Source organism: Mytilus galloprovincialis, chromosome 8 (genome assembly GCF_965363235.1).
Source record: "Mytilus galloprovincialis chromosome 8, xbMytGall1.hap1.1, whole genome shotgun sequence".
NCBI lineage: Eukaryota > Metazoa > Mollusca > Bivalvia > Mytilida > Mytilidae > Mytilus > Mytilus galloprovincialis.
Genome location: NC_134845.1, coordinates 77,863,195 through 77,879,075, shown reverse-complemented (window position 1 = coordinate 77,879,075; position 15,881 = coordinate 77,863,195). Strand labels below are relative to the sequence as shown.

General features: G+C 33.3%; 1 protein-coding gene across 2 annotated transcripts in view; it reads right to left on the bottom strand.

Moving 5' to 3' along the window:
• Positions 1 to 11,486: 11,486 nt before the first annotated feature.
• LOC143042617 (kinase D-interacting substrate of 220 kDa-like) overlaps positions 11,487 to 15,881 on the bottom strand; it is a 44,330-nt gene continuing 39,935 nt past the window's right edge. For both annotated transcript variants that reach the window (XM_076215020.1, XM_076215021.1), the window contains exon 23: positions 11,487 to 14,432. In XM_076215020.1, the coding sequence (XP_076071135.1) occupies positions 13,131 to 14,432 (1,302 nt within the window). In that variant the 3' untranslated portion in view covers positions 11,487 to 13,130. The remainder of the gene's footprint in view (positions 14,433 to 15,881) is intronic.

Below are 15,881 nucleotides of genomic sequence, written 5' to 3'. Positions count from 1 at the left end.
TCGGGATTTCGGAATTGATCCTTTCGTGATCCGGGAATATTTTTTTTCGAATTTGGGGATGTAGGGATATGAATGTCTTTAAATTCGGCACCTCGGGATTTCATGTTTTTAAGTCCGGGATTTCGTGATGAGGACCCCTCCGACCCGTGACCCCTCAAATTAGCCTTCGTCATTTATACAAGATTCAAATCCTACCATTGGCATGTTAATAGGGCTCTCAAAAGAAAAAAAGCACTGATGGATTTTCCTAGAAGCATATTTATTTTTGTTAGAATAATAATGGTCTATAAGAAGTTACATTTATTTTATGTTTGAAGCGGTGCAAATTTTTAATTTGATAATTTGATTTGACTTTTACAAAGAAAATGCATTGTAGCAAAGGGGAAGAATAATTGTGGTTAGAGGCCAGAGACATGAACATAATTGAATTTAACAGAAAGGAAACAGATAACGGACTTAGGAACAAAAGTGAGGGGGCTTTTGATACCTTTTATGAAATTCTCCAGACATAATATCTTTTACAAAAATTCATCCTACAACAATTTACAACTGTGTATGCACGCGATTTCGCGGGTGTGATCTAGTGTTCGTATAATACAGAAAAAATGCGAACATAGCTGAAATTAAAAGAAAACAAAAACTAACGGATTTGAAAAAGGTGGAGGGTAAAAAAAATGCATTTTTTACATAAATAAGGCCGTTAGTTTTCTCGTTTGAATTGTTTTACATAGTCTTATCGGGGCCTTTTATAGCTGATTATACGGTATGGGCTTTGCTCATTGTTGAAGGTCGTACGGTGACTTATAGTTGTTAATGTCTGTGTCATTTTGGTCTTTTGTGGATAGTTGTCTCATTGGCAATCATACCACATCTTCTTTTTTATATTGTCCCCAAGTAAGCTAAACCATGGTTCCAAATAATTCTAAAAAGTATACTAGGCCGGAAATAGCTAATCAGAAATTAACAATAGACCTACATTATAGATTAGCATAGGCATTGGCATTTATATAATATACACGAAGGACTAGTATTTAATAAGATATAAAATTGGTATTCAATAACATAAAAGTGGTAGGCGTACTGTATTCTACAGATTTTGGTGACTCAGTAAATAAAACCTGTAAGCAGCTGATTTAAAAGAAAACGATATATTAAAAAAAAAACGAAAATTTCTTTAGAAACTGCTTTAAATTTAAAGTAAAATATTATGTGTTGATTTTTTTAGTTAACTCAAATAAGTTCTGTATGCTCCCACAATGCTTACTCGAGAACCTCTTTAAAAGTGTATTCGTTATTTTTTTTTAACAAAAGATATTTCTGCATACCTGTTCTATACGCTTCAATTATTTTTTTAAAGAATAATTCGTGTCGATCGTTGTCAATTTACATGTTGGACTTGCTCGACCATGATTACCAACATGACCACCATGTCAAATTTCATGTACGTATTCAAATCCAATTGGTGTAAATAATTTCTTCAACGTATACCTAGAAAAAAATGAAATTGTAAATAAAACGAAGAACAAAAAGAGTCTTGGAGCAAAAGCAATATCATCCAAATAAAAACCCTGTTAACCCTCAATTCAATTCAACTATGTAGCATATAAACTTTAATCATTTTAAGTTTGTAACATACAAAATAAGTGAACAATTTAACTATAATTAAATTCTGCTCAAGAGACCAAATGACACAGAAATTAACAACTTTAGGTGACCGTACCGCCTTCAACAATAAGCAAAGCCCAAACTGCATAGACAGCTATAAAAGGCGCCGAAATGACAAATGTAAAACAGTCAAACGAGAAAACTAAGGGCCGAACCAATGTACAAAAAGAAATGAACGAAAAACAAATATGTAACACATAAACAAACAACCATCTAGAATTGGGACAGGCACATACATCAGTACATAATGTGGCGGGGTTAAACAAAGGAGTTCCTCCTATTTATGACAGATTAACATTTGAAAATTATATAGACAGGGCAGGAGTTTTGATTAAATAAAGGCAGGATGAGACATTTTGCTAAAAATGCAACACCTAGATTACAACTAAAAAAATGCAGGACTAAATTTTTTGTCCTAGACCCCCAACGCTCTAAAAAATTCAAATGGTAGCTCCCAAAGTCATATTTGTCAATTAATGATTTTGAGATACCAGATTGTGTCCTGTGCAACTTTAATGGGTTTAATTCTAAGTTAAACGAACAACGAACTGTGGACATAGATAGAAAGTTGGCACTGGCTACGGTTACATGGAAATGTAACAATAATAAAAATATTATTGTTACATTGGAGACTAAATGCCGGAATGCATGGTTGGTAAGGATCTGTTTAATTACGAATGTAACAATAATTATTGAGGCTACGGTTAAATAGCGTTATTGTTACATGAAAAACAGCAATGTACGATGGGACTAGTAATATGCACTAAATAATAAACCAGGTGATCCGCAGGGCGCAGCTTTATACGACCGCAGAGGTCGAACCCTGAACAGTTGGGGCAAGTATGGACAAAACATTCAAGCGTGATACAGCTCTGAATTTGGATTGTGATCAAATTTTTGACATTACATGTTTTTTTTTACACAAAACAAATGTCAAGATTTTACAAATCAATTAAAGATTTCTTCTTCAAACTTTTTAAATCTAAAATTAAATAGTTGACACAGCATAGATTTCTGACACAGAATGAATGTGGTCTAATGAACTTAAAATATTTTTTATGCCTTTGAGCAATTCACTATGCTGTTGAATATTAATCCTCTCAAAAAAATGTTTGAAGAAATTTTCTTTTTATTTATGAAATCTGAAATGAGAAAAATTTAACCCCCCCTTTTTTTTCACATCCCCGTTTCCCTTTTTCCAAAACTGATATCAATTCAAATTTCTAATGGAGTTTGCAACAATAACTACTCTTTTAAATACATCATAAAATATTAAAATGTAAAATAAAGTGCTTGTTATCACTGAATGGTAAAGATTGGTTGGTATTAAAAGTGAATATACATTGTTTATTGTATAAAACAATAAAAAAAACTTCATCAGCAACATTTTATATTGGCAAATTTCCAATGAAGTTATTTACATAAAGTTATTGGCAAATAAAAATAGAAAATGACATCATAGTCATGTCTGGCAAATGTCCAACATACATTATCTAAAAACATTTTAGATAAGATAAGGAAAAAAAGCTTCATCAGCAGAGGCGGATTTAGAGGGGGGGCCCAGGGGGCCCGGGCCCCCCCTTTTTGGGAAAAAATTTGGTTGCTTATATAGGGAATCACTGAAGCGTGACTGAAGCGGGCCCCCTCTTAGGTCAGTCAGTGGGCCCCCACTTATGAAAATTTCTGGATCCGCCACTGATCAGCAACATTTTATATTGGCAAATTTCCAATGAAGTTATTTACATAAAGTTATTGGCAAATAAAAATAGAAAATGACATCATAGTCATGTCTGGCAAATTTCCAACATATATTATCAACTTCTATTCTATACAAAGAAAGATAATTCCAATTGAAAATTAATTGCTATTGCACAATATTGTGCAATTAGATATTTCTTGCTATTGTGCAATACTGTGCAATTGAAAATTTCTTGCTATTGCACAATACTTGATATGGAATCCTGATTTGGACCAACTTGAAAACTGGGCCCATAATCAAAAATCAAAGTACATATTTAGATAAAGCATATCAAATAAGCCCAAGAATTTAATTTTTGTTAAAATCAAACTTAGTTTAATTTTGGACCCTTTGGACCTTAATGTAGACCATTTGAAAACTGGACCAAAAATTAAGAATCTACATACACAGTTAGATTTGGCATATCAAAGAACCCATTTATTCAATTTTTGATGAACAAAGTTTAATTTTGGACCCCCATTTGGACCAACTTGAAAACTAGGCCAATAATTAAAAATCTAAGTACATTTCTAAATTCAGCATATCAAACAACCCCCAGGATTCAATTTTTGTTAAAATCAAACTAAGTTTAATTTTGGACCCTTTGGACCTTAATGTAGACCAATTTGAAAACGGGACCAAAAATTAAGAATCTGCATACACAGTTAGATTCGGCATACCAAAGAACCCCAATTATTCAATTTTTGATGAAATCAAACAAAGTTTAATTTCGACCCTTTGGGCCCTTTATTCCTAAACTGTTGGGACCAAAACTCCCAAAATCAATACCAACCTTCCTTTTATAGTCATAAACCTTGTGTTTAAATTTCATAGATTTCTATTTACTTGAACTAAAGTTATTGTGCGAAAACCAAGAATAATGCTTATTTGGGCCCTTTTTTGCCCCTAATTCCTAAACTGTTGGAACCAAAACTCCCAAAATCAATCCCAACCTTTCTTTTGTGGTCATAAACCTTGTGTCAAAATTTCATAGATTTCTATTAACTTAAACTAAAGTTATAGTGCGAAAACCAAGAAAATGCTTATTTGGGCCCTTTTTGGCCCCTTATTCCTAAAATGTTGGAACCAAAACTCCCAAAATCAATCCCAACCTTCCTTTTGTGGTCATAAACCTTATGTTAAAATTTCATAGATTTCTATTCACTTTTACTAAAGTTAGAGTGCGAAAACTAAAAGTATTCGGACGACGACGACGACGACGACGACGACGACGACGACGACGCCGACGCCAACGTGATAGCAATATACGACGAAAATTTTTTCAAATTTTGCGGTCGTATAAAAATGAAGACATTTATTTTATATTTACAATACATACATTTATTACATACAATTTATTTACTGTATTTTTTTTATTTACAATAATTTCTACAAATCAAGTAAGTGGTTTTTAAAGTCCGACACATTTTTGAAGAACGAAATTACGTCCTCCACGGTTACGTGTACATACAGAAGTTCTTAGTATTTAAGCTAAGTTAGCAAACTTTGCTTTTGATGTATCAATTTGGGTCAAGTTGTATAGCTGTATGAAATTTATGTCTTGATTTTGTTTAAGTTTCGCCGGTTTAAAACGCATCCCAATTTGTTAAGTTTTTCACCCTAAACAAAATTGGTTCAAAGTATAATGACAGTAATAAGAGTACTAGGTGTGCAGTTAAATACTTTAAAAAAGTGAAACCATTGAACTATATGTTTCGCCTTTGACACTCCTAATCTTGAGTAGTATATTTAAGAACATCAAAACCATTAATACGTAAAACTATTCAAGTTATACACCATTTGATTGTTGAATAATAATATTTATTATTTATCAGTATTACAAGTATTGTTTAGTACATATGAAAGAATTAAGCAAAACAACTATAGAAGATTTAAGTTTAAGAAATCTAATGTTTATTGCTGTTTTTCATGTAACAATAACGTAATGTAACCGTAGCCTCAGTAATTATTGTTACATTCGTAATTAATCGGTTCCTTACCCATCTTTGCATTCCGGCAATTAGTCTCAAATGTAACAATAATATTTTTATTATTGTTATATTTCAATGTAACCGTAGCCAGTGTCTAGAAAGTTTCAATCAAAATTTGGACACAATTAAATTTTTCTTTCAGCTTTCTCGTGTGTTGAGGACGGAGGCGCATAGTTTCTGTATTCTTTAATTCTTGTCCATTGTTTTAACTTCTTTATTTTTTAACAACTTTTCTCGTCTTTTTTATTTTTTGCCCTTTACTCTTCCGTTTTTGTCCATTACTCTTCCGTTTTTGTCCATTATTCTACCCTGTTTGCCCTTTATTCTTTCCTGTTTGCCCATTATTCTGCCGTTTGTCCATTATTCTGCCCTGTTCGCCCTTTATTCTGCCCTGTTTGCCCTTTTTTCTGCTCTGTTTGCCCATTCTTCCGTTCTGTTTGCCCATTATTCGGCTGTTTGCCCATTATTCTGCCCTTTCTTCGGCTCTGTTTGCCATTTATTCTGCCCTGTTTGCCCATTATTCTGCCCTGTTTGTCCATTATTCTGCCCTGTTTGCCCATTATTCTGCCCTGTTTGTCCATTATTCTGTCCTGTGTGCCCTTTATTCTGCCCTATTTGCCCATTACTTTGCCCTGTTTGCCCATTATACTGCCCTTTTGCACTTAATTCTGGAGGAATAGCCAATTTTTCTCTATAATTCTGTAAATCCCATCCATACCCTTACATTACTTTCGGAAACAATGAGTAATATTTTTTTTGAAAATTGAAAGTCTAGTATCAGTTCACAAATCTTGCCACTAAAACACAATGGATAATCATCTGTGTATTCCAAATAACGTAAATCCAATTTATTTCACAAAAAAATCCCAATACACCTCTTCTTTTACCTAAGAATTTTCAAATAAAGGTTGTTTTTTCCAAGAAGTACAGTATGCTGCAGGTCCCAACAGTTTTAGCCTTGTTAATCTTGGAATTCAGACCAACACTTTATCAGTCCTTCATTTTCTCCCAATATTCATTAATTGTTTTAGCTCAACAGGATTCCAGGCATCTACATCCCTCAGTGTCCATTGCCTTATACCACATGGCCAACAATGTTTATGTACCTGTGAAGTCAGATGCCTGTAATTTAAGCATTTCTGTCAATTGTTTTTTCTTCTCATAAATTTAATTGTTACAATTAGACCATGAGATTCTAGTTGAAATTGTTTCACATGAGCCTTTTTAGCATTTTTTTCATTGTTGAAGGCCAATAAGATTATTATTTGAACTCTGATTGATAGTTGTTTCATTGGTAATGTCACCACAACTTACTCTTTTTTTGTATCAGTAAGAATTGATCTGTTTACTGTATTTACATTTATTTATCTTTGTAAACAACATTTACTGAAACTTGATCTCCTTTTTATGAAAAACATTTATTTAAATATATTCTACTTCCAAGACTAGCATATCCAACAAGCGAAACTGCGAGCTACTGCTTACTGATGATATCCCCGCAACAAGTGGATAATTTTAATAGTGTAAAAATATGCAAGTGTTTGGTAAACAGGAAGTTGTCGAGTGATGACTCTGAAAACGCATCACACAGTATATCAGGACTGACTGACAGATTGATGGATGGACTGACGGACGGATGGATGGAGGGACAGACAGAGGTAAAGCAGTATACCCCCTTTTTTTGAAGCGGGGGTATAAAGAGAGAACAACAAGAATGTGTCTGTAAATACTCTGATTTGGCATTAAAATTGGAAAGATCATATCATAGGGACATGTGTACTAAGCTTCAAGTTGATTGCACTTCAACTTCACCAAAAACTTTAACCTGAAGCTGTACAGACAGACAGACAAAATGACGCTGCACATACCAAAAAACATAGTAAAACAGAAATGTCCAAAAGACAAACAACTGTATACAAAATATAACATAATAAACTCAGAACAACATAAACTCCCACAAAAAGCAGGGATGATTTCTCATCCTTCAGAAAGGTAAACTGTTACTAGTTACAATACAAACGAGAAAGACCTAACTTTTAATCAAAATGAAAACAGTTTGTAGTTGAAGTTATTCTGTTTAATCAAGATTATACAAATACATTTTTTGTAAAACAATTTTAAATTCATAATGGGAATATTCATATATAAAACAAATTGAATTTTCACAGAAAATAAAATTCTTTTGAATATTAAAATTATTTGGTACATATAATACACGGGACATTTTATAATCATAACATTACAATACAAATACATAAACAAACACAACAAAACAACAAAACAACAAATTACTTGTGCTTAGAAAATTGAGAACTCATGAAATCTGAGACAATTGCTGAGGCTCTCGCAGGGTCAAAAACAACCTGCGACCTCTGGGCTTTTTAGAGGCGACTTATGACCTGAGGGCCTTCTAAAAACGACCAGCGACCTGTAAAATTTGGAAAAACAACTACCTCTGACTGACTTCCGTCCTCTGTGTTGGGAAAAACCACCTGCGACCTGTACATTTCCCTTAAAAACGACCTCTCGACGAATTTAAAAGCGACCTGAGGGGGATACCCTGTGGGAACCTTATTGCTATCCCAACATAGAGAATCTACTGTAAATAAAATTAGTTCTCCACACTTGCTCCTAAATTTCTTTACAATAAAAAAACAACCGAAGGAAAATGAGGAGCAAAACGGGGAACTAATTCTAATTAGATCGCCACAAATACTGAATCCACAGTATTCTCAAAGAAGTCTGAGTTGCTAAGTAATCCAAAGAAAATTTTAGTCAATATATCAAGGATACTAAAATCTTATTGACTAAAATTATCTCAACCATAACAAGTCTAAATTATTTGTGTCTTTATAAAGCTTAATTTACACACTTTGCCTCTATTCATGAAATATATACCGAAATATCACAATAATCTACCAGGTATATCAGTGGCAGATCCAGAACTTTTCCTAAGGGTGGCCCACTGACTGACCTAAGGGGGGCCCGCTCCAGTCATGCTTCAATGATTCCCTATATAATCAACCAAATTTTTCCCACGAAAGGGGGCCTGGGCCCCACCCTCCCCTGGATCCGCCTATGTATATGTGTTTGAAGAAAAAAAACAACCAAACATCCTTATTTTTATAAGACAAATTAATTGACAACTCTGTGTATTACAATATATACAAAGATTTTTTTTCTTCATAATATTCATATATATCTAAAATTCATTCAATAATATTATGCTTGAAAAATTCTAATAGGTAGCTTGGATTTCAAAACTTAATCACGATATAAGTAAAGTTTTTAGATAGCACTTAATCACTTTGGCAATGTGGTCAAACTCACAGGTAATAATATATATTTACACAAAAAATAAATACATTATTAATAATTGGCCTCCAACTCATTCAAAATACATTGTTTTCTATAATAACATTGTTAAAGGGGGAGTAACTCAAATGTTTGAACAAACTGGTACCATAAATAAAGATGTGTATTTTTCATTATTTTTACACAAATAAACAAAAGAAAAATAAAAAAAACAACAAAGATAAACAACAAAAAATACACATAAAAAACAACATTAATCAGTTCGGACCTAAAAAGATATTTAACGTTTGTTTAAGGATGTACTTAGGTGAGGATTTGGAATTTGTGTCAAATGTTCAGACTTCTTAGATTTTTACCATACAATACAATGTAAAATATTTTGCCCCATAACACCCATATATCTTTTCATATAAGACTTAATAGCTCATAAAGGTTCATTTGCCAAAATTTTAAATTTAAAATTTTTTTCTTTTGATTTGAGACCCAAATAATACCAATGCAAATATAAGGTAAAAGTCTGAGTCAGCCTTTTCCTGCCATATTTAAAAAATCATATATCTAGAGAAAGCCATGACCTTATCAATATCTTTAGCTTATTTTGTTCCTTAACTAATGTTTTTTCTGACTTATACTATCAATTCTAAATTCTTGATTTTTTGAATATCACAAATCCTCAAGTACATCCTTAAATGTATTGTGTAATATATTTTGAATGAACAATATTCCACAGTAAATATTTCATAATCATAGTTTTTGATTCTACCTTTTTAAAGCTGCTTTTCATAACCAAGTGAATAAAACTGAATAATGTTACATATATATAAATGTAGGATGCTTATCAACAAAAGGATGAAATCCTGAGGTTTCTACAAATAAAATCAACAAAATATATTCATTAATAGTGTATATTGACAAATCAGTAGATGACAAATAGAAATATAACAAAAAACATTTATGAATTGCAGGTGGTATTTTATGAAATCAAATTATAGGTACTTTGGTAATTTAGTACTTTTGTAGAGGGTATGCATGATGCCCTTACCGATACGTCTGCTTCAAATTCATAAAGCATTTTATCGTGATTCATTAAAATATCATTGTCGTGATTAGTCTTCTCAAATAATTATCTGTTACCGTTATTTTTTGGATTTTGGAAAAAAATTAACCTTATTTTTTTAATCCTCTTAAAGAAAATGTATATTTAAACTTCAGGCATGAAAAATTGCTGTTAACATCATTTGGCAAGACTTTTTTACTGTTTTTCTTCAAGTTCATGATAGAAATTTCTATTACAACCCTCTTTCTATGCTCTATTCATTGTAATATTGTAATAATGATGCAATCTTTGAAGTCTTATACACTAAATTGCTGCTTTATACCAGAGACATGTTACTCCAGAGAAATGAATGTTGGGTAAATTCTGCAAATACTGGATAATATATTTCATATGATACTTTAGGGTCAATATAATGAGGCAAAAAACAAAACTTGATAAAAGGAATGTCTTTTATAGATTAAAGTTTCCGTTGACACAATTTGAGAAAGAATTACTTCCTTTTAGTTATAGTTTGAGACCTGTCTACTAATGTTCATAAACTGCTTACATAAACATGACATACTGAACTAGACCATAGTCAAATAGATACTGTATTGAGTTTTTAACGACCATGACTGGCTATAAAGCTCTTGCACTGTCAGATCTAGTCAAATAAGAAAATCAACAATTAATCTCTCCAAAATGATGGGCAAGGGAAATAACTCATCTCAAATTATGTCAAAACCTATCTATTAAAAAAAGCAAAACATGAAAATGTCTTTAAAACATTCACAAAACAAAATTCTGGAATAAATAATAACAATCAATTTGATCTCAAACAAAACTGACTACAGCATAAGTAATCATTAAGTATTTTTAAAATTAATGTTCTTGACACAGACTCTAGATTTAGTGTTTTTAAATTCCTACAAATATACAATTTGTTCTCAATTCACAAAAATTAGTACAAACAGAAAATGATATTAAAATTGACAACAACACTTCAAATGGTCTGCAATTTTATTATCTAAGGTCTACATGTTTCACCTGCGAGGCAGGCGTCTTCAGGACAATTTATATACAATTTATTCTGCCTGAGGTACTCAAAGTGGTGAAATAAAGTGACGTTATAATTGACAATGGTAGGTATTAGTAACGTAATGGTGGTTATTATTGTACAAATAAAAATAGAATAATTAAAAATAGATTTGAAAACGAAAGTGTTCAAGTTATAAATAGATTGATATTAAAATGTTCTGTATATGGTTAGCATACGGTGGTGTTACTGGTGCATAGGTCAATTATGCTATCATCTTCAGTTAGGTCTATCATGGATGTCTGGATTTTCTTTAAAGATGTGTCTAAATAATTATAATTGTTCGTTGTGTACTGGTCCCAGCTTTCATAATGATGGTACGTCTGTTGGTGGTAGGATTTCTTTTCTGTTAAATAGCCGTAACTATTGGTACGATATTTGTTCCAGTCTATTGGAGTGGTTTGAATTTGAGAATTAATTGTGCTATTTGAATCCGATAGGTATAAATCACTTTCCAAAATTTCTGATGTTTTTTCTTTCTTTTCTGGGTAGGTCACTGATGATTTTCCGGAGATAATCCTAAATGTAGGTTTCTTTGTACTGTCCCATTTTCTTGCCTCGAAAGATGGCACCCATTTTTGAACTCGGGTGGCCATCTGTTTTGGTGTTCCTGTAGTTTATGTGTAATTTTCTTGGTCTGTTCCATTATGTTTTTCTCGGATATGTTTTTTGATATTATATTTCCTGGTGAATTTCGCTTCGCAGATGTTGCAGTTAAAATTCTGTACGGTTCCTTCATGAAAAGTTCCATTGTGTATATTTCCTGGTGAATTTCGCTTCGCATTACCAAGACACCAACAGACGTCAACATACACTTAAGAACGGAGGAAGCTGCCATACGACAACTTTCAACAGCAGAACCCTGGGGACTGAATAGAAGACGCTAAAATGGCGAAAACCAAAGTTACACCAAGGAAAAACAGAGAAGGAACAATAGGAATCAATTGTACCAAATGCAACAAGAATTTTGCCAACGTAGGAACACTGAAAAGACACAACGGAACTTTTCATGAAGGAACCGTACAGAATTTTAACTGCAACATCTGCGAAGCGAAATTCACCAGGAAATATAATATCAAAAAACATATCCGAGAAAAACATAATGGAACAGACCAAGAAAATTACACAGAAACTACAGGAACACCAAAACAGATGGCCACCCGAGTTCAAAAATGGGTGCCACCTTTCGAGGCAAGAAAATGGGACAGTACAAAGAAACCTACATTTAGGATTATCTCCGGAAAATCATCAGTGACCTACCCAGAAAAGAAAGAAAAAACATCAGAAATTTTGGAAAGTGATTTATACCTATCGGATTCAAATAGCACAATTAATTCTCAAATTCAAACCACTCCAATAGACTGGAACAAATATCGTACCAATAGTTACAGCTATTTAACAGAAAAGAAATCCTACCACCAACAGACGTACCATCATTATGAAAGCTGGGACCAGTACACAACGAACAATTATAATTATTTAGACACATCTTTAAAGAAAATCCAGACATCCATGATAGACCTAACTGAAGATGATAGCATAATTGACCTATGCACCAGTAACACCACCGTATGCTAACCATATACAGAACATTTTAATATCAATCTATTTATAACTTGAACACTTTCGTTTTCAAATCTATTTTTAATTATTCTATTTTTATTTGTACAATAATAACCACCATTACGTTACTAATACCTACCATTGTCAATTATAACGTCACTTTATTTCACCACTTTGAGTACCTCAGGCAGAGTAAATTGTATATAAATTGTCCTGAAGACGCCTGCCTCGCAGGTGAAACATGTAGACCTTAGATAATAAAATTGCAGACCATTTGAAGTGTTGTTGTCAATTTTAATATTATTTAAGTATTGCATTCGTTTGCATGATTTGACAACCCGGCATACCAAGGTATCCACTTCAGGGACTCTACCAAAATGATTTATAAGGCGTTGGTTCACCACACGGAGATTAAACAGAAAATGAGTTATAATCCATAGTAATTTGATCAAATTTGATCAAATTTTTTGCATTTTCATTCCTACTATTGTGGATTCATTTATTTTCGTGGGTATCAATTTCTGTGGATTGAGGCAAACTTACATTTTTGTGGATATTTGAATTTTATGGTCTGCCGATTTCTGTGTACAAAGCCTATAGAAAATATGTTATTAGTTAAACATCTAAATTCGTTGTTCTCCTGTACCCGCGAAATCCACGAAAATTGGTATCCAACGAATAATAATGAATCCACAGTATCAAATTAAAGCAAACTGGTTCCCTGTATTATACAAAAGCTTCTGGTCCCTTGTCTTTACTATGGTCTAATATAATCATTTGTATATCATCCACACTGCTTGGAGACGACCTCTGACCTGACCTATTCTGTGCTGAGTCTATAACAAAGTCGTGTATACTATCTTCAATAGAATTTTCCTTTGTCAACTTATGATGATGATGGTCCACTTCATTGACAAGTTCAACTTCATCATTGTTCAATCCTGATCCGGCTGAAAATTGTGGGGAACGATTTCCTGCACCAAGACCAGGAGTGAAACCAGGAGTGAAACCGCCAGAATCGGTGGACTTTGAAATGTCTTCATTCCTTACCACAGTCAGCGCTGACTTCAATTTAGTCCTCGACAAATTTGGTGAGCTCTGTCGTCCTAAATCCTGAGATAACATCTGTCTTATCTCATCTAAACTTTCATGATGACTTTCTCTGTATAAACTGCTGTCTGATTCCACCTGTGGAAAGGCTGTTGCCCCTAGTAACGGTTCAGTGTCTCTTCCAGTTATAGAAATTCTTGCTGAATCAAGTGAAACATCATTGTCCTGTTCCGATGACAAAGAGAATTGAACAGGAAGAGTTTTCTTCTTCTTTACTTCAGATCCAATTTCTAAAACGCTTGAGAGACTTCCAGATGGAGTTGCGTCCGCATCAATTTCTTCTAAATCGCTATCCGACTCTTCATCCTCATCTTCTTCATCCATTTGAGAAAAGCTATGAATGGCATCGTGAAGTAGACTAGATTCGTAACTCATCTGCTGTATAACACTATCGTTACGAGGCATTTTACTTCTCCTATTAAGGGCCACCAGCTCTTCGTGTTCCGTAATCGTCTCAAAATCATCAGCAATGTCATTTTTGGGGAGCTTATATTTCAAGGATCCTGAACCTTCAGAGTTCGTTGACCTGAACACTTTTTGTGACTTTTCCGATTTATTATTTGTTCCGTTAGAAACATTCGAACCAACCGTTGAACCTGATCCAAAACTATTCTGTGAATTTCTATTCACTTCTGATTCTTCTCTCACGGGGTTCATTTTTCTAGCTGTGAGATTATTCTCTCTCTCAATAAGCGATTTAACCGCCGCTTTAAATAACTGCCAATCACCAAACTTCATATTTAAGACTTGTCCAAGTTCACTAAGGTCACAGTTGACAAGGACACGCCCACTGATGTTGTTATCCATCACACAGTCTTGGTATTTCAGTAGGAATGTATTGTTGATGCCATCGAGTTTGGATAACAGACTACAAATATCCTGCACAGACATCAAACTCAATCTTTCATTGTTGTAACCCTGAAAAAAATAAAAAAATAAATGAAACTGCAAGCTACTGCTCACTAATGATACCTGGCCAGGAAGTTGTTGAGTGATGAATCTGAAAATGTATCACATTGTGACAAGAGTATAGCTGATTTATATAAATCCTAAACCCAAATTTTAGAAATCCTTTTAATAGATAGTAATATTAATGTAGTTCCTGAGAAAGATGTGAAGACAAATATTCATGGGACAGTTAGACAGATAAAGATAAAACAGTATACCCCACTTTTTTAAAGAGGGGGTATTAAAACCCCATTAATTGTATTATCTCATGCTAACATTTTTATGAAAGGCCACAACAACTGTATGTCTTTCTCCAACATGTCAGATTTTTTCTTTCTTTTTTCAAAATTTCGATCAAATATTGTTTTGCCTGGCATGTTTTATGAGAACATTCTAATGTATGTGCCTGTCCATAGCTGTGATTGAGTGGTTGTTGTTTGTTGCTGTGTTACATATTTGTTTTTAGTTATTTATTTGTACAACAAGAATGGGTCCATAGTACACGGATGCCCCACTCCCACTATCATTTTCTATGTTCAGTGGACAGTGAAATTGGGGTCAAAACTTTAATTTGGAATTAAAATTAGAAAGATCATATCATAGGGAACATGTGTTCTAAGTTTCAAGTTGATGTAACTTTAACTTCATCAAAAACTACCTTGACCAAAAACTTTAACCTGAACTTTGCACTATCATTTTCTATGTTCAGTGGACCATGAAATTGGGGTCAAAACTATAATTTGGCATTGAAATTAGAGAGATCATATCATGGGGAACATGTGTATTAAGTTTCAAGTTGATTGGACTTCAGCTTCATCAAAAACTACCTTGACCAAAAACTTTAACCTGAAGCGAACAGACGAACGCACAGACGGACGGACGGACACACGGACGAACGGAGGCACAGACCAGAAAACATAATGCCCCTCTACTATCGTAGGTGGGGCATAAAAATTAGGCTGTGACTTTTCCTGTTTGAATTGTTTTACATTTATCATTTTGGAGCTTTTTATAGCTGACTATGTGGTATTGGCTTTGCTCATTGTTGACACGTAGGGTGACCTATAATTGTTAATATCTGTGTCATTTGGTTTTTTTTTTCAAGAGTTGTCTCATTGGCAATCAAACCATTTCTTTTTTAAATTTCTATTGAGAGTTGAGATTTTGTTGACTGTCAGTGTGTATGATTTCTGTTGACAGGTTGATTCAGAAGAAGCACCACTTTCTTTGGATTCATTACTATTTTATCCAGGATTTTGAGGGTTATAGGGCGACCACAAGTTTAAAAGTTCAATAAAGTATACATTTTCTATAAGCCTGTATGTTGTCTTTGATAAATACTCAAAATTGATATCTAAAAATTAAATGCAATTTTCAATCCTTCCATGAAAATTTGTAAACACGAATAAATAGAAGACC